Genomic DNA, 18,800 nt, shown 5'->3' on the forward strand with positions numbered 1-18,800 from the left:
CACAACATTGCTCCAAACTCAGGGCACCGGCCACAAAACGAGATGGGTCACAGATGAAGCGTGACCACAAACAGTGACAGGCGCGAGGGCTGCAGAAACTCAGCATGAACAACTCCAAGGCAGGAGGTTGTCTTTTCGGGCTGGCAACACATCTGTGCTGCTTCTGAAGGGACCAGAGCCTGTTAATTGCCACTGCTGGAGATCTGATCGACTGCAGACAGCGACACTGGGTAGGTTGCGTGTGCTTGGAGGGAAACCACGAGGTCTGTGCTGCAGATGTTCGGACACGGGCTCTGCTACGAACTGTGAATGGTGAGCTCTGCAGCCAGCAGTGCCGACCGCTGCACGGGGCAGCTTTGCTCTCTGTGGTTTCCATGCAAATAAATCCCTTCAGAACACGAAGAACAGCCCTATTTGTGTGCCTGTCAGGTCTGAGTAGAACTGTGTGCACACACGTGCGGGGATGGGCGGCTCGGCGCTGCGATCAGAAACACGCAGCCCAGGCAGGAGCACAGGCAGAAGCAAGCCAATAAGCGCCTTGGGAAGGATCTGCACGCTCAGAGCTTTCCTGCTACCTCCAGGGACTGGAAACAGGAGATAACGTGTGTGCTTTAGGTTGGAGCTACATTTACAGCGGAAAACACACAAACCAGCACAAATAACCAGAGGGGATTTTCTGTTTCCCATGCACGGCAGCCGCGCCCCCAAGCAGCCCACGAGCAGCAGGCGCGGAGTGCTCGGCCGAACCAATGGCGCCCCCTAGCGACGCCCGCCGGACCTCGGGGCTGGGTTGGGGCCCGGCTCCGCGGCCTGACGCTGCGGACAGGACTGGGCCTGCCCCGGGAGCCAGCACCCAAGAGGGTCCCGGGCCCAGCGCTGAGACCGAAGAGGGCCCGCAGGTGGAGAGTGTTTCCCCGCATCTCTATTGCCATGGCAACCGGGCGGCACTCTGCCCGGCACAAAGATGGCAGCCTGCCGCCGGAAGTAGCACTGCCCGATTCCAAGATGGCGGCCGCCACGTCACTACCGCCCCGCAGCGATGGCGGCCACGGCGGCTCGGGGCGCGGAGGCCGAGGCTCTGTTCGAGGCTCACACAGCGGCGGAGCTGCGCGAGGCGGAGCGGCGGTTGCGGGCCGGCATCGAACAGAAGCGGGAGGAGCTGCGGCAGATGGTGGGCGAGCGTTACCGTGACCTGATCGAGGCGGCCGACACCATCGCCGAGATGCGGCTGAGCGCCGAGCGGCTGCTGGACTCCGTGCGGGGCCTGCAGCGCGGCGGGGCGACGCGGCCCGGCCCTGCTCCGCCGGTGAGCAACGAGCGGGCTGGGGGGGGTGCTGCCTTCCGAGCCCTGCCTTAACGCCGTTTTCTCAACCGCAGGCCCCGCCGCAGGTGCAGGAGAAGCTGTACCGGGCGGCCGCGCAGCTGAAGCTGCTGCTGGACATCCCCGAGCGGGCGTGGAGCGCCATGGAGGCTGGGCGTTACCTGCACGCCGCCCGCCTCTACCTGCTGTGCCGCCACCTGCACGGCCTGCTGCAGCTCGAAGCGCCCCGCGCCCGCTACAGCCCCGTCCTCGCCCGCTTCCCCATCCTGCTGCGCCAGGTGGCCGCCGCCAGCCACTTCAGGTGGGAGAAGGATGCGTGGTGAACCGGCAGCCGGTGCTTGGGGCCCAAAGGCCAACAGCGTCCTGAGCTGGGTTGACAGCAGGGATTGTCCTCCTCTGCCCTGGGAGGTCCCACCCTCAGGATTGCATCAGTGTCGTTGCTGTGAGGAAAGGCTGCGGGTATTCAGACTGGAGAAGGCTCTAGAGAAACCTCAGTTCAGCATCCCAGTGGTTGAGGGGGGCTTATACACAAAAGGGAGAGCAACGTTTTACGTGGGCAGTTAATGATTGGACAAAGGAGAATGGCTTTAAACTAAATAAAAGGAGATCTAGGTTAGATGTTAGGAAGAAATTCTTTACCCACAGAGTGGCAAGGCCTTGGCACAGAGCTGTGGGCATCCCATCCCTGCAGGTGCCCAAGGCCAGGCTTGGGGTAGGACCCTGGATCCCCTGATCTGGTGGATGGCAGCCAGCCCACAGCAGGGATTGGAACTAGATGATCTTTAAGGTCAATTGAAGCCATTATAAATAACAGCAGGCTTCTGCTGTGAGGAATGCAGTACTGAGTAGAGTTTCTGCTCAGAGTCTCCTAACCCAACCTACGTTTCTGTCAAACAGCAGACCTTCTCCCTCTAGCACTTGGTTACTGTCTGGTTCCTTTCCTTGCCAGATCCACCATCTTGCAGGAGAGCAAGTCTCTGCTGAAGTGCCAGACTGTGTCAGACCAGGCAGTGGCAGAAGCCTTGTGTGCCATCATGCTTCTGGAGGATAGCTCCCCACGCCAGGCCCTTGCAGACTTCCTTCTGGCCAGGAAACTGGCAATCCAACAGCTTCTCAACCAGCCACACCACGGTCAGTACAACAGGGCTGCCTCCTTTTTGAAGTTAGGGTAACCAGCTCTGTTTCTTCTCCATTTTGCCCTGCAGTACCCAAGCAGAAAAGTGGGTGGCTTAATCCTGCAAAGCTCAGAGTGGTGGGGTTTCAGCCACGTTGCACTATTGCAGTGGCACTGTGGATGTCCTGGCAGCTTTTTGCCACAGTGCTGAATTAACAGAGCTCAGGAACTAAAGCCAAACTTATCTTCAGCCAGGAAGTAGGTGACATACGTGGCTGAGACACATGCTGTCCAGCCCATTCCTGGAAGGTTTCACTGGACCCACAGAACATTATCATACTTCTGCTAGAGGGGCTGCCTTCACTGAAAGGCATTTTCTCTTTTTTGCAGGTGCAGGTATAAAAGCTCAGGTGTGTTCACTGATGGAGCTGCTAACCACTACCCTGTACCAAGCTCATGCTCTCTTCTACGTGATGCCTGAAGGGGTGCCACCAGACCCAGCCCTACCCTGTGGCTTACTCTTTTCCACCCTGGAGAGCACTACAGGCCAGCAGCCAGCAGGTGAGCACCCAGCCAGCAGCAGCTCTGTTTACAGGCAGGAGGCTGCCCTGTGCTGATTCCCCCATCCCATGTGCTTCTAGGAAAAGGTGGGGTTCTGGAGGATGAGGCGAAGCTGAGCAGCTGGTTCAGGTACCTCCCAGAGTCTGTAGTGGAGTTCCAGCCAACTCTGAGGACCCTGGCACACCCCATCAGCCAGGACTATCTCAGAGACACTCTGCAGAAGTGGATCACTATGTGAGTGTGACACTCTTCTCCTTCACAGAAGGCCCCTACGAGGTCTCCTTGCTAAGGACAAAACAAAGACACACACCCCTACGAAGCAAAGCTCTGCTGACTCCCTGCTCAGTATTCCTTCACCCCTGCAGTTAAGCAGCCAAAACAGCAGGGTACAGTCTTATCAGGCTGTAGCACTCTGTTACAGCAGACCACACTGGTTAGCCCAGGGCTTCATAATATTTATCTAGAGCTGCTTTATACTGCCAAAATCACAAGCAAACAAACAAAGGAAAGGAAAGCAAAATCCCTTACCTTTCTCTTTTGGCTCTTGGTCCAGCACCTCCTTACTCTTCACTGCCCTTCTTCAGACTGGGAGTGCAGACAGAGCCCCTTTATAGAGCATTCAGCTCCCTCCCCAGTTCCCACCACGTGGATGGGGACAGCTCTTCCAGCCCCTTAGCAGCCTGGTTATTCATATATGGGTGTCAGTCTTGTGTCATTAACCCATAGAGCTGCTGCTGGGCTGGCCAGCTGGTCCCTGGCATCAGCTGTAGCCCCCTGTGGTGCATTTATTGGCCATGAGATGTTTCCCCCTGCTTGCCAGGCTCATAATGAGGGCAATTAGCATAGTGGGGGTGTTCCTAGGGTGCAGCTGGCTTCGATGCCCACAGTAGCTCTGGGTTTCCAATGCAGGGCTTCCTTGCTGGGATTTAGGGTGCAGCTGTCTCACTGAGAGCCAGAGGTTCCCTGAGCCCTGCAGGTGCCTTTGCAGGTAGAGTTTTTTATTGACAGATAAAGAACCCCCCCCCCCACCTTGATGTAGCATGTGTTTTCTCCTGGGTTCTCTGGGGTTGTTTCTGAGCCAGTCTGAAGTAAAACTCCACCTTCAGGTGCAGTGAGGATATCAGGGCTGGGGTCAGCAACCTGCTGGTCTACGTGAAGAGCCTGAAAGGCCTCGCGGGGATCCGTGATGCAGTGTGGGAGCTGCTCACAAGTGAGTCCATAAGCCAGAACTGGGATGTGTTGTGCCGTCGCCTTTTGGACAAGCCTGCTTCCTTTTGGGAGGACCTGCTGCGGCAGCTCTTCCTGGACAGGCTGGAGGTGAGCACTCTGCTGCAGCTTTGCTCTGTTCCCCATCTTGTCTCCAGCATGCCACTGGTGCCAGTTAGAAGCATTAAGTGCATATCTTAAGTGCTGTGTTACAGGAAGCACCTGTAAAAGCTTGGTTTTTTTTCCTCACTTTCTAGATACTGACTAAAGAAGGGTTTGAATCCATCTCAAGCAGCTCCAAACAGCTTCTCATCTTAGCCCTGCAGGAACTCGAGGCCAAATCCAACACCTCTGCCTTGAGCAAGCACGTCCAATTTGAACACAATGTGGCCCAGTTCCTGTGGTCAGAGAGCTCCAGCGATCTGCCTTCAGATGCTGCTTGGGTCAACGTGGCAAACCGCAGCCAGTTTACCAAGAGCGGCCTGTCCATGAAGGCCCAGGCGCTCACGCCATGCGTGCAGAGCTTCTGCTCAGCTCTGGACTCGAAGCTGAAAGCCAGGTTGGATGACCTCCTGTCTTACCTTCCTGCTGAGTCTTCAGCCACCAAGGAGCTCGCTCCCACCTTGCAGCCTCTCTCAGCCTTCGACCGCTACGCCGACACCAGCACGGTGGAAGGGCTGCTCCGCGAGCACTGCATTGCCTGCATCCACCACGTGCTGGGCTGTGTGTGTGAAGAGCTCCAGGCTGCACGGGCGGATGCTCGCAGTGATAGCAGGCTCCATGCTGTCCTCTTCATGGCCAGGCTCTGCCAGTCCCTGAGTGAGCTTTGTCCTCACCTCAAGCAGTGTATCCTGGGCCGGTCAGGCAGCGCGGAGACGACACTGAAGGAAACCCGCTCCACCAAGAAGCTGGGGAAGGGGAAAGTCCAAGAAGTGAATCCTGTGCAAGCCAAGTGGCAGGAGGTGAAGGCAGAACTCCTGCAACAAAGCCTGGCTGCTTACCAGATCTGGAGCTCTGCTGTTACTAAAGTAGGGAGCTGCTTCTCTCATCACTGCTGCTTTCTGTGGGGTTTTAGGAGGAAGTTTTTCACCCAGAGGGTGGTGACACATTGGACCAGGTTGCCCAAGGAGGCTGTGGATGCCTCATCCCTGGAGGCATTCAAGGCCAGGCTGGATGTGGCTCTGGTCTGGTGGCTGGTGACCCTGCACACAGCAGGGGGGTTGAAACTCAATGATCACTGTGGTCCTTTGCAACCCAGACCATTCTATGATTCTGTGATTCACTGGCTCAGCTCCCTGTGATTGGTGCTGCTGCTGCTCCCTAGCTGACAGAGGTGGAACCTGGTGGGATGCAGCGTGGGGGGTGAGGGAGGATAGCCTGTCTGTAGGAGAAGGCTGCCTATCCGTGTTTGCTCTCACCAGAGTCTTGTGACTCAATGCTTTCATGTTTTGCACTCTAGGCTCTAGTTCAGTGCTTTACATCAACATTGCTGCTAGACACGGCTGGTTCTGTCTTGGCCACAGCCACCAACTGGGATGAGATTGAAATTCAGGAGGAGGCTGAGTCTGGAAACAGCGTAACATCAAAGATCCGCCTGCCTATGCAGGTATGAGAAAGATTCTCTTGATAAATGCAGAGAAATGATCTGATGGGAGGAGAAAATGTTTGATGTTTTCCGAAACCACTGCTTTGTCAAAGTATGCTGACCTACCACGCAGTTTGCACGGCATTATGAGCACAGGGCAGACACTCTGTGGTGCTGTTATTTGCTCTTTGAGACTCTCACCTCTTAAGGGGACAGAGGTGAGTGGAAAGGGAGACAGAGGTGAGTTTAAGAGGAAGGAAAATAGGTAGTTGCTGTTATGTATTCAAATGAATAAGATCGGCCCCCATCCTTTAAAGTTGAGCCAAACAAGGATGTATGCCTGGTTTATACATAGAAGCCCACTAGAGAGACTTCACAGAAACTGATTGCTCTGAAGGACAGGACTGCACCCATTGTGTTTTCAGGACTGCTGTAACCAAAAGCAGATTAAAAACCTGTGAAATTCAGATTCGAGCCCTTCTATGGGGGGCAGGTAGATCTTTGTGACAGCAACTTTGTTGCCTAGGGTGCAGGGAGCTCAGAAGAACGATGTTCTGCTGCTGACGAAGCTAACATAGCTTACAGACCACATGAAAATAACAGTGTTTTGTTGAACAGCCATCCTGGTACGTCCAGTGCCTCCTCTTCAGCCTGTGCCAAGAGCTGAACCGGGTCGGCGGTCACACTTTGCCAAAGGTCACCTTGCAGGAGCTGCTGAAGGCCTGCATGGCAGAAGTGCTTGCTGCCTATGAAAAGCTCATGGAGGAGAAGCAGGACAAGGTACACGAGTAGGATCAGGCCTGGCTCCGGCCTGCATGGGATGTGGGGATCGCTGGGCAGTATCTGTGCTCCGGTCCCCTGGAAAAGGAAATATCCACCTGGGAGGGCTGAAGGGGTGAGCGCACTCTGCCTCCCCCAGAATGAGGCAGAAAGGGATCTGACTGTGTGAGCCTGTGTGCTCAGAGGGGTTTGGTTATGGGTTTGGTTGTTTTTTGGGGGGCTGACATTTTCAGTGTCAGTGAAGAGCCCTTTTCCTGTTTGCAGAAAGCAGGCAGCTTCCCCATGACGCAGAACAGAGCTCTGCAGCTACTCTACGATCTGCGGTACCTGAATGTCATCTTGACAGTGAAAAGCGAGGAGGCAAAAACCAGCAGGATCAAGCATGACTCCAGGTGCAGCGTCATTCTGAGCGCTGGAGACTTACAACATGTTGTGGAGCCCCAAAGCTGTTTAAACTTGCAGCCTTGCTGTCTGCCAGAACACCCACAGGAGTGGTGCCTGGGCCACGCAGGGCAGTACAACCTCTGTGCACAGTCACAGGAACTGGCTTCTTCCAATGAGTCACAGCTTATCCTCTAAGTGTAGGAGTGGGATTCTGCAACTGACAGTTCAGACAGCAGGCTGGTGCCCTCTGCTTTGTATACACAGTGCGGCCATGTGGTGGCAAGCACACCTTGGGAGGATGCTCCTAAAGAGAACAGTTAGAAGCTCCCACCTGGGTTCAAACCTTGAGCTACCCTGGGGAGAAACAACAGCAGGTACTACAGCAGTACCTGGAAGAGCTGAAATCATTCAGCTGATTTTATTCTTTTTCTTAGCAGCTCACATTTTGTTCAGTCACTTCTGCAGGTCGAGGCCCTGGCAGTTCCAGAGCACTCAGTGAAAACATCCCACGGATGTGAGCAGCCATCTTTGCTCACTAGGATGTAAATACTGACAGGCTTTCCTCTGCTCTGCTTGTAGGATTGAGAAGGTGACTGACTTCCTGGAGGGACACATCGATCCATTTGACTTGGATGTTTTCACACCACACCTAAACAGCAACCTTAATCGCCTGGTTCAGCGAACCTCTGTAAGTGCATGAAAAGGAATGCATCCATCAGGAAGCAGTGCTAAAAAACGTGATTTGAAGGGTAGTTTGATAAACTGCTTCATGTCCAGAGAGAGCTACTGGCACTTAGTCAGGAATGGGAAGGGTATTTAATACCAGGTGACAAGAAGAGGAGCTTGCTGAGCTGGCTGTACGGCACATAATCATGCATGGAGTTGGCAGAACTTTATCTAACAGGATTTGCTGAAGCCTGTGCAATGTTAATTGGGTTAAGTAGTGCTGAAACAGCCCCAGAACTCAACTATAGTAACAGCAAGCAGCACCAATTAAGAGTTACAAGGAGAGAAGGGAGACAATTTATAGTCAGACTTTAAACCAACCACAAGTACTGTGCAAAGCCATGCCAGTAGGCTCAGCAGCAGCATGTTGGCTGGTCGGCTCTGCAGATGCCCTCCTTGCAAACAGCTTTCATACCTTCTAGGTTCTCTTTGGCTTGCTGACTGGGACAGAGAACCAGTACACAAGCAGGAGCGGGGCTCTGGGCTCCCAGGAGCTCCATAATATCTTGCCCTTAGCATCCAGCCAGATCAGGTAAGTTACCCAGCTCTTCTATTCATTCTTACATCTCGTCAGGAAACAGGTGTAGCACTGCTGTTTCCTATGACCAACTGCATTTCTTTCTTCCATCTCTTAAGGTTTGGACTTCTGCCACTCAGTATGTCGAGTTCACGAAAGGCGAAGTCTGCGACCAGGAACACAGAAAGAGCTCAGGTTGGTGAAACAGAGCCACGTGAACTCCTTGCCTGTGCTCATTGTCCCACCAACAGTAGAGCTTGCAGGGAAAGAAGAAAGCAGCCAGACAGTTAATATTTAACCTGATTTTTATTTTCTGTAAAATGAGAGAACCATTACGGCAACACAGCATGAGATGGGTTGGATTTCCCCTCCAAAGAAACCTGACGGCCCCTGGATATTTTTGGGGCCAGCTTTCTGTGTGGTGAAAAATTAGCAACATCCATCATGAAAATGCAGCGAAGATCTGCACAGATGAGGTGTTTTGAGATCAATGCATAAAAGGGTTTCGTTTAAGTATGGCTGCAGGAAATGTTAAAGGATATTATCTAATTATTTCAACTCCCTTCCAGTGCGATGCTGACCTTTAACTCCTGATGAAGCTGGCCTGGGTATTTCAGCCTGTGTGAACCGAGTGGCTTGCTTCTCTTGCAAAGGCTCTGCCTCGTCTTGTTGCTGTTTTACTGGCAGACAAACGTTATGCTGCCACGTTTCCTCCAGTTTAAAGCATTTGCTTAGGTGGAGCTCCCTGTGCTGAGGATGGAAAGAGCCAAGGGGTACCTTACTGCTACAGGAAGCAGTGATCCATTTTCTTTAGCCATTGATAATCTAATAATCAAATTGATGTTTCTGCAGCCAGGATGGAGGAATAAAGACCTGGCTTTATCAAAGCAGAGTGGTACTCGAGCTGCTGGCACTTACTCTGCAGTCCTTGTTCTCTTATGATTTAGAAGTACTAAAAAACAGATACAGTATCAGGGTTATTGAAAAAGCCCAAAGCTTAACAGTAAGTGTATTCTTTACCTCTTCCACCTCAGCTGTAGTAGCGCGTAGAAGTGTGCAGTGATGTTTGTCTTGCTTCCATCACTCCCCAGCCATGGCTATGGAGTACATGGACATTCTGCATTCACTCCACTCTGCAGAATCACTTGTTCCTTTTATCAGAACAGTTCTAGGGAGGTTAAAGTTGGCAATTACTCAAGAGCAGCTCTCTACAAAAGCCACAGCTGTGCTTCTACTGTTGTTGCACCACTGTTCTGAGCAACAGTCTTTTCCTTACTGCAGATTACTGTGTTTGAGCACTGAATGACTCCTGTGTAGTTGCTAACACGAAGAAGCTGTGCGTCCACCTCTCAGAACAACCTTTCACTGCTTGTCATTGCAAAGCCAGTTTGGTTGTCTGGAAACAGCTCTTCTGCTGTAGTCTGTACCCCCTTGCAGCTACTGTAGATGAGGTTTGCTCAAAGGTATGCTGTCCTCATTCCTGACTCTCTTGTACTTAAAAACAGGTTCCACCTCCTGCGTTCACAAGAGCAGAAGACGAGGCCTTGCGCCCTGGCTCCTTGTTCAGGCAACTTGTAACTGAGGAGGAAGACACAGCTGCATCTTCTCTCTTCAAGCTGGGATGGCTTTCTGGCATGACCAAGTGATTCAATAAAAGAGTTTCTCTCTGCATTTGTCTTCACTGCAAAACTCCCCCTGCAGCAGGGACTGGGGACACCTCCACAGGTGTTGTCAGAAGAGCAGCACTTTCCATCCTCAGCCAGGTGGTAGCATGCCACTTAAACCAGGAACAGGTCAGGACAGTCCTTGCACTCTGGCTGCTGAACCAGAGCTCTAGCTACTCTTTTACTTCCTATTCCTTCAGAGTTGTTAACTTTAAAAGTCAAGTTAAAGAAATCAAACTACACGATGTAACAGAAGACAAAACATTTCACAGCTAGAAATTGGAATTAGAGCAATGTAAGATTCCTCTTTCCTTCAAAAGCTCCTCCCCAGGCTACTCTATGCTTTCCTCAGCAGATACCACGTGTCTGCTCACTAAATGAAACCAGCAGGCATCTGGTATTTTGGCTACAGCTGCCTAAGCTTTCCTGGTTCTAGTTTCACAATTTATTTTCAATACTGCAACAGTAAAGATAAAGCAGTCAGGGCTCATCACACCCCAAACCTGGTGGAGAGCTTACAGCTACAGCAGTCCTACAGCACTCCTGGGACAGCATTTACTGTCTTATTACTTCTAAATGCTCAAAAAATTATTTTCCCAAATACATTTTTTACTGGTTTATTGAAATAAAAAAAAAAAAGACTTATAAAACTGAAGATGAACGCTGGAAAGAATTTTACACAGAGCAACAAATCGCTAACAGATTAGGCAGTCAACTGGAATTGGACGTTCTGCAATCCTATATCACAGATGTGGATTCCTCAGTCTCCTTTCGACACGTACTTTAAAACCACCCCAAAAAGAATCCTATAAAAATTGCTTCAAAGCCCCTTTTGCATTGCAATAGTGCAGCAGACCACAAGTAAACAATTTCCTGTTAACCTGTTATTTCATTTCAAATATAGACTGAAAAGGCAACAGGCGTTTTGTGCAATTTCATTTTAACAAACTAAGTTGAAATATCCAATCTACACAGTGCTGTCCCTTCACAGAAGGCAAGGAACTGCTGGTTCATCATGTAGGAGGGCGTCCGCGGCTCTGTAAGCTGTGGAAGTGTGCCTCCTTCAGGATCTGGTTGATGTGGAAGTAAGGACCTTGACTTAGTGCAGACTGCTCATGGAAGGGCTGAGAGGAGACAGGGCTGGATCCCGTCACTGCGGGGTTCAGGCTGGGTTCTGGGCCGCTCGCTCTGTCAGGGCTGTTGATGCTACTGCTACTGCAGCTGCTGCTGCTGCTGCCGCTATCGCTGCTGGAGGACTGAGACAAAGAGAACGTTAGCAGCACAACGACACCTTTTCCTCTCCTGTCCGCAACGAAACGCCTCAGTTAAGCAAGCAGTCTTGACAGCAAGTCCCTCCCTTCCAGATTTTTAGGCTCGCATTCAGCCTGATGGACGAAAGAAATCGACCGAGTGCTTTCTTGGCATTCACAGCTGCAGTTATTGCCGACACATGAAAAGCATCACAGAGCTGAAGGGATGAGCAAGCTTTCACCCAGAGTTTCACTGACCTCCAGTTCAAACCTCGTGCTTTAAGCCCATCAGCTCTGTCCCCGTGACCCACATTTTAGCACTAGTGAAGTTTGCTGAATTCATCCGAGAACTGGAAAATAAAGAACGTCCCTGCACAGCCGCACGCGTCAGTAAAGGCAGGCAGGGCCTGGGGAAAAAGCTGCACCAGCCTCACGTGAATCACTTCTGGGTCAGCAGACATTTTAGGTAAGCACCATGCAAAGCATTTTGCTAGAAGTCAGGTGTTTTTTATTCTAAAATGTGATCTGAAGCATCCAAAGCAACAGACTGTTAAAGTGAGGCGATGCCCAGGGTAGGTCTCTGACACCTCTACATGCATACAGCTCTTCTCCCAGTGCAGCACTGGGACTGCAGTGTTAGCTGTCAGTTCTCCATGCCAATTTACTTGACACAGCAGTGCAAGAATGACAGCCATCTAGTATCTCCACACACAGAGGAGAGAGAGAACTTAAGCTCGAGCTCACATGGAGGACAAGGTTCAGCATTTGGGATGAACACACTCCATGGTAATAACTGCAAGAGCATTAGCCATCACTGTCAGCGTTTCAAAGACTTAAAACTGGTTTGTACCATTTTAGGGGCTGCTAATGAAGGGCCTCCATTAGCTACAGCTGAAATACTTGAAAGCCAGGCTGGATGTGGCTCTGGGCAGCCCGGTCTGGTGGTTGGTGACCCTGCACACAGCAGAGGGTTGAAACGAGATGATCACTGTGGCCCTTTTTCAACACAGGCCATTCTATGCTATGCTGTTCAGGACAACACTGCCAAGATTCAGGTGCTTAAGAATCAGCAGGTGACATTACTTTGCCATCCTGCAAGAAGGAAATTCAAACAAGCAGCCACTGCAAATGACAGCAGCTAAAAAAACCATTTTGGTAAGCGTCAAGTTGAAACCACAGAAGTCAGAGCTTGGCAGCAGCAGCAGAGGAAGACAAATTTAAGGAAATCAACTGCAATTTAACAGTTGGCACCACATCCAGAAAGTCTCACTTAAGGGTAAATCTAAGAACAGTGCAAACTGCATCTGTGAGAGGCTTGAAGGCACGTACAAATTGGGGGTGGCTCACGATGCCAGCTGGAAGCCCCACGGCACCGATTCCACCAGCCATCGTCACGATTCAACCATGTCAGTTTCCTTGTTTTGCTAAGCACTAAAAAACACTTCTGTGCTTCAGTTCTGTTAGAGGACATCAAGCAAGACAATGGTAGTGAGGCTGCACCCGTGCTGGTGTGTTAGGTTCAGCTAGCAAGGAGAAAACAACAACAAAAATACATGAAGTCATTCTTAAGGAAGCAGCAGATGCGACTCCATGAGCAACCCAGTCCTCTTTCTACTGCTACTGACACTCGAGAGGGGGAGAACACCAGAAGGACAGAGAGGAGCAGCGAAATGGCACCTGCTGGGCCATCTCATTTTGCATAGAAGCACAAATACTGAAACGCAGTGCTGTTATGCCCAACGAGTCACAGCAGCCTTGGAGAGAAACCCACCGCACAGGACACTTTGTTTCCTTTTAGTCTGTGTTCCTTACTGTTTTTCGTTACAGCCACCTTCTGAAAATCAAGGCAAAAGTCAAAATGAGAACCTAGCATCGCTTGCTGCCCAAGTTTTGTATCTCAGCAGAACAAAAACATTTTAGAGCCGTTAGCAACGATTATTTTTACGCATTACTGATTTATTTTTGAAGCATAGACTGTGTCCTGGGACGTGCTTCCTACATCTAAGGCTGTTGGCAGCTCTGGTTTGTCAGACTCTTTATTTCCATTTCTCTAATGCAAAAATTCACTAGCACGAAGCCCCTTTATAGCCCAAATCATGTCATGGACCTACCATTTCCCCAGGCTGTGGTGCACATTCTGTTACGCATTTGGACTACAATTAGACAAAAAAAGAATCCTTATAGTCATCATGGCAGCAATGACAGGCATCTACACAATGAAACAAAGGTTTAAGCAAAAGGGCAGAAGAAAGCCCTGTGAGAGTTTATGAGCATCTGAAGCATCAAAAGGGCTCCTCCCTCATCAGCCCCCCGTAGCATAACACAAGTTTTACCTGGACATTTGCTTGGAAACTATTTACCTGCATCCATCTGCTGATCTGTGATGCTGTGTCTCAACCACTAAGAGCGAAAACTTAAGAGCAGTATGATCTAAGCTGAATTTAACAAAGAATTAATCTGGTTCCATTAAAATTTAGACCAGCCCTTCCTCAGCATGGCAGTAGAGTGGCATAGAAGTTTTTCCTGTAGCATTGCAGCTATTTGAGAGAAGCAACTGCTGCCTTGTGTCAGCAAACTCCAGCAGCAATATCTGAGGAATCCCATCATCAGTCAGGCTAACAGAAAGGAATCCTAAGAAATTGGGTTCAAGAAGGAAAAGAGTTGCTGGAACACTGCAGCCTCCCTTCCTTCCAAGGGGAAAAAAAACAAAAACACAGAGCAAAGGGCTTTTTTCCCCAGTGATTCCCAGGCTGCAGAACACAGTGCTGCATTCCCCGATTCCCCACATAACAGCTCCTCAGCAGATCCACTGCAGCTCTGCCTAACCTGCCATACAGGCTAGTCGAAACAGCAGAGCCTTGCTGAAGTAATCAGCAGGTATCTGTGCAGACAAGAAAGCTAACCTGCTGGTAAACGGAGAAGATAGAGGACAGGATGAACAGGAAACAAAGCGCAGTGGCAAATGCTCTGCTTTGCTAACATCCACCGTGGTTGTATGTGTGCTTATGGACTGAACTGCAAAGCAGTTTCCCACAGTTGTCACCCAGGAGAGCAGGAGTGGTTTGTTCTGAGAGCAGGAGGAGCTGCACATCATCACAGCAATTCGCCAAGAGGCAGCACTGATGGCTGCTGAAGAACAGCTCTGCTTCCCAGCTGTGTTAAGTCAGCTGGAGTTAAAAATGCTGCCTGCCCCAGATGAAAACAGCGACCCCCCCCTTCCCATTACACACAGCTCACAGGAGGGCTGTGACTCCAAGCAAGGACTGAGCGATGCCATCAAATGACCCACATGAACAGCCACCATCTAACACTTGGCTATCAGCTATAGAGAACAAGACAAAACACAGAAAGGGCTGCCGTGAGCCAGGTTCTATTTGAGGACTACGGCCAGCTGGTTTTTGCAGGTCATAACCAAGGTGATGCAGGTCAATCACCCTGCGAGAAGGAAAGCCAACTTTCAAATGAAGGGAGGCTAAAGGAATCAGAGCTTTAGCCAGCATGAGACAAAAAGCAGGTGTGGGTGCCCTCAGATGGAAACACACCATCTTTCATATTCCTCTCCTACAGTTGCTGGGGGCTTTGAATCAGCCAGAGCTCCTCTTGCAAACCACAGATCAGAAAACTAAGTGCAAGCATTACAAAGTGGCAACAGTTTCAAAGTGACACCAATCGGAAGCACTTGCAAACTGCAAGCACCAAAATGTCTCCACTTAGTACAGGAAGTCCTCAAAGAAACATTGAATACTGATTTAATCTCACGGCTTTAATCTCTGAGCATGCTCAGTTCAGTGAGTCAACACCACAAGAAAACAAGCAGGGGGAAAAAAAAAAATAAAATAAAAAAAGAGCTCTGTTCATCAGTAAAAAAACATGGTGAATTTTGTTCCCTTGAGAAAGGGAACATTGATTTCTGCAGAACTGTGCCCAGCACACACATTCCTCATTCCAGCAGCACCAGGAGGATCCCCTCGCCTGCACATCAGGGTTTAATGTGTTAAAGCATACTTCTGCAACGCAAGTGCATGCATGAAGCAGGGATCTTAATGTTAGCTTCAGCAACTGAACTCTGCTCTGACTCTGCCAGCAGCGGGGCGGGCGGCTCAGACCCATGCTGTTCACTCACAGGCACCCCAAACAAAACAGCAGTTAAGGACAGAGGGAAGGGCATCTGCTCCCACGTGTCTGCTACGAGGCTGTTCCCACTGCTGTGTTTTAGTGGCTTCGCCCAGCCAAACATCAAGTGCTCACAGGACAAGCAAAGGTGCTTCTGCCACTCACCATGAAGGTTTTTCCTGATATTCTCAATTGCATTACTCCCATTTCAATCCCTTGTTCCACACTAAATTCTTCCTCCTCCCGCCACAAAGCTTGTTTAGCCATTAACTACTCTACACACGAAGAGGTGTTCCACCTGTTGGACAAGTGATTCTGTGTCAGCTGGCAGGCAGCTATCCATGCTTCTACCCGTTATACCCAAGAAGCAAAACCAACTCCAACCCAGCAAGTCCTACATTTGGCAAAAACATCACAGCTAACAGCAACATCTCCCATCAGAGCAACCTCCCTCGTGATGGACATCTCAGCTGTGCAGTCCTGGTTATCACAGCAGCCACTGGTAAAACTGTGCTGGCTAAAAGAAAGCCTTCACAGAAGTGATGGTGGGATAGAGAGGCTGACATCATTTTAAATCTAAGTGTGCATTTGAAGGCATTGCTATGTGATAAAAGATAAGCTGCTCAGGTACAGAGCATACCACATGTGGTGCAAAGCATATCTAGTGGTTCAATGTAACAATATCTTGTGATTACTTATTAAGGTCAGTCTTCAGAGAGAGGGGGCTCCATTAAAAAAAAAAAAAAACACTTTAAAGTCTTAAAAGAAATCCATTTCATAACTTGCAGGGACACAAACTAACAGGCACCCTCTGCAGTGCAAGCTCCTCTCCATTAAAGCTTTGCAATAAAACTACACTGCTAACTAGAAATGCACCCAGTGAACCTGCAGGTGATTAATGCAGGCAACAATGCAGGAAATCTGGTGGCAGCGTGAAAATCAGCATCTTTTCATTTATTTATTTTTTTTAAATCTCAGATGCTAGCAAGTGACACCATGCCAGCACATCTGCTGTGTGAGGGACGAGACCACAGCAGACAGAAGCCTTCTGGTCAAACATAGCATGTTTTCCAGTGAAAAGTGTTGATATCCAAGCTGCATTTTACAGATTTGAGACTCTGATACATAACAGAGTTTGTGTCGTACACAAAGGCAAAACAGGCCTTCATCAACAACTCCCTACGAATGCAATTTCATCAGATAATCCAACTATTCAACTCAGCATTAAAGGAAACTAAATCTGTCCAAGAAGGCTCTCACCTCAGTGTCCCAAGAGTCCTGAAGGACAGTATTCCTGGTACTACGTTTGGTCTGTGGAATATGACTGTCATCTTCATTGCCATTGCGCCTCCTCTTCCTGAGGAAAGATCAGGGAGAAAGAAGAGAAAAAAGATTATCAGCCTCCTGCTGTACTGCTGGCTTTGTCCTTCAAAGGTGGTTCTTCAGAAGAAAAAAAACAAACAAGAGGAAAACTCATTAAATTAATGACAGATGCATCTAAACCTCTGATGTGTCGTGGGCATCATTTTCTCTTTTTAGCTTTTCTCTATGGAGAAAACCCTCCTCCTCACCAATTAGTCAGGTTGATGTTTCATACCAGTTTAAGGGTCAAGGACTCGCACTGGCCATTAAAAAACAGTGCTGAGCATCTCTCTAAACAAATGTCTTCAACAACTCTCAGCCTTGTAACCGCTCTCAGTGTTCAGGCACATCTATAAATAAGCCTGGGACTTTGGTAAACATCTGACAGGCTGAAAAGAGCAGCTGGAAAAAGCAGTGATCACACTTTCAATAAACAGCCAGTTACTTTCATCTTGTTGACGTGAGTCTACAATTGGAGCCTGTGACGACTTTCTTCAGTCTCCCAACTCAGCATCTGAAATCAAATCATACTCCTGAACCATGTTTATTTTTTGCATTCTAGAAGAAAGGTTTGCTTGACATTAAGGTGGAAAGCACATCCTAGAAGACAAATCCTTCTCCTATTCGGATCTATTTGCCATCCTCTTATGACATCAGCACTGCTCCACAGCAGCTTAGCAATAACAGCAGCTTAGAATCCCTGTGAACCGCTGTCCCTCAGTGTCAGCAAAACCTGGCTGTTAACGTCAGGTGATTTTTCCCACTATGGGAACACAGTTGGTCTGCCAGACCCTCAGTATGCTGAGCGTTACACAAACACTGGGAGAAAACCACTTAGATAACTGAGGATTAACACACATAAACACACTCAAATGAGTCAAAACAGACTCAGGCAAGATATTTATAACTGAATCTTTCTGGCTGAAAAGCTGCAGCAGCAGCCTCGGCCCACGCCTGCAGACCAGAAGTTGCCTCCTGCCTCTCCCTCCCTCGGGACGGCCACAGCGCGGCTGCCTGACGCCCACCTCAGCATCCCATGCTGTCACAGCGCCCTGCTGAGCAGAACCACTCCCCGCCCCGCTGCAAACACGCCGTGTCCCCACACAACCACCCCCACTCTGCCATTCCGCCCCCCAGCCCAGCTCCCTCCCCTCACCCCCAGCTTCCTGCTGCGGCCTCAACCCCCCCCCCCCAACACCTCGACACAGACAACTGCCGTCCCAGCACGCAGCTCAGCCCCCAGCCAGGCCATCCTCACCGATCACAACGCTCCCCTTCGCTCCCACAGCCGTTCCCCACCTCCCCCCACAAACCCGCGTCGCCAGCAGGCCGAGACCCTCTCAGGCCCGCCTCCGCCTCAGGCCGCGTTCCCTTTTCCCTTCCTCTCCCTCCACGCTCAGGCCGCGCTCCCACCTCTGCCTGGCCCCTCGCTCGCTGGGCAGCGGCTGCCGGCAGCTCATGGCGGGCACAGCCCGACGGCCGCGGTGCGCTCCGACGCCGCTGAGGAGCTCCGGCACCGCTCGACTCCCACCGCCGCTTCCGGCGTCTCCACCTCCCGCACATGCGCGCCGCCCGCCTTAACCCCGCCTTTATCTTTATGCGCGTGCGCGACGCTCGCCTTAGCCCCGCCCCGATCGCTGTGCGCATGCGCACTTCGACCCCCTGAGGCCCCCTCGTTAAGGGGTGTCTGCCGCGCCGCCTGACGGAAAAGCGGCCCCGCCATGGCCGAGGCCCCGCCGGGCACGGAGCTCTGCCCGCACTGCCGGCGGCCCTTCAAGCGGCTCCGCGCTCATCTCCCGCACTGCAAGGCCGCGCCCGGCCTGGAAGCGGAGGGAGACGGGCGGCGGGAGGAGGCGGCCCTGAAGAAGAAGAAGAAGAAGCGGGAGGCCGCGGCCCAGCCTCGGGTGGAGGCCCAGGCGCTGGTGGAGGCCGAGGCCCGCGATGTGGCGCAGTCCCTCGACCTGCTGCCCGAAGAGGTGGCGGGAGTCCCGGAGAAACTTCGGGACGGGGTGAAAATAGTGATCGAAAATCACCGCGTCAAGGTGGTGAGGGGAAGGAGCGGCCCTGGGGGGCAGTGCGGGGCTGGCTCCAAAGCTCCGCGATCAGCCGAGCTCGAGGGAAGAAGTGCCCCGAAAGCAGCGCACGTGGAGGTGCCTGGCCACAGAGCTCCCGGCTCAAAGGGAGGGAAAGACACCGATTTAAATGCGGTTAAAACAC

At 51.0% G+C, this 18,800-nt stretch overlaps 2 protein-coding genes across 3 annotated transcripts; one reads left to right on the top strand and one right to left on the bottom strand.

The window, feature by feature from the left end:
- Nucleotides 1-1,039: 1,039 nt before the first annotated feature.
- COG1 (component of oligomeric golgi complex 1) lies at nucleotides 1,040-9,840 on the top strand (the record flags this gene model as incomplete). Its single annotated transcript, XM_079544214.1, has 14 exons — nucleotides 1,040-1,306; nucleotides 1,378-1,622; nucleotides 2,271-2,452; nucleotides 2,826-2,996; nucleotides 3,077-3,230; nucleotides 4,103-4,313; nucleotides 4,460-5,230; nucleotides 5,662-5,808; nucleotides 6,406-6,567; nucleotides 6,832-6,959; nucleotides 7,531-7,639; nucleotides 8,100-8,209; nucleotides 8,314-8,389; nucleotides 9,700-9,840. The coding sequence occupies 14 exons, from the start codon at nucleotides 1,040-1,042 to the stop codon at nucleotides 9,838-9,840; spliced, it is 2,874 nt and encodes a 957-aa protein (XP_079400340.1).
- Nucleotides 9,841-10,871: 1,031 nt separating this feature from the next.
- VCF1 (VCP nuclear cofactor family member 1) lies at nucleotides 10,872-18,043 on the bottom strand (the record flags this gene model as incomplete). 2 transcript variants are annotated; one of them, XM_079544434.1, is made up of 5 exons in its annotated part: nucleotides 10,872-11,114; nucleotides 12,880-12,942; nucleotides 13,220-13,261; nucleotides 16,482-16,578; nucleotides 17,997-18,043. In XM_079544434.1, 5 exons carry the CDS (start codon nucleotides 18,041-18,043, stop codon nucleotides 10,872-10,874), a joined length of 492 nt encoding a protein of 163 aa, XP_079400560.1. The 2 variants fall into 2 exon arrangements, with proteins under 2 accessions (XP_079400560.1, XP_079400561.1); XM_079544435.1 differs by lacking the exon at nucleotides 13,220-13,261.
- Between the last annotated feature and the right edge of the window lie 757 nt (nucleotides 18,044-18,800).

Source organism: Tetrao urogallus, assembly GCF_951394365.1.
Source record: "Tetrao urogallus genome assembly, chromosome: 18".
Taxonomy (NCBI): Eukaryota; Metazoa; Chordata; class Aves; order Galliformes; family Phasianidae; genus Tetrao; species Tetrao urogallus.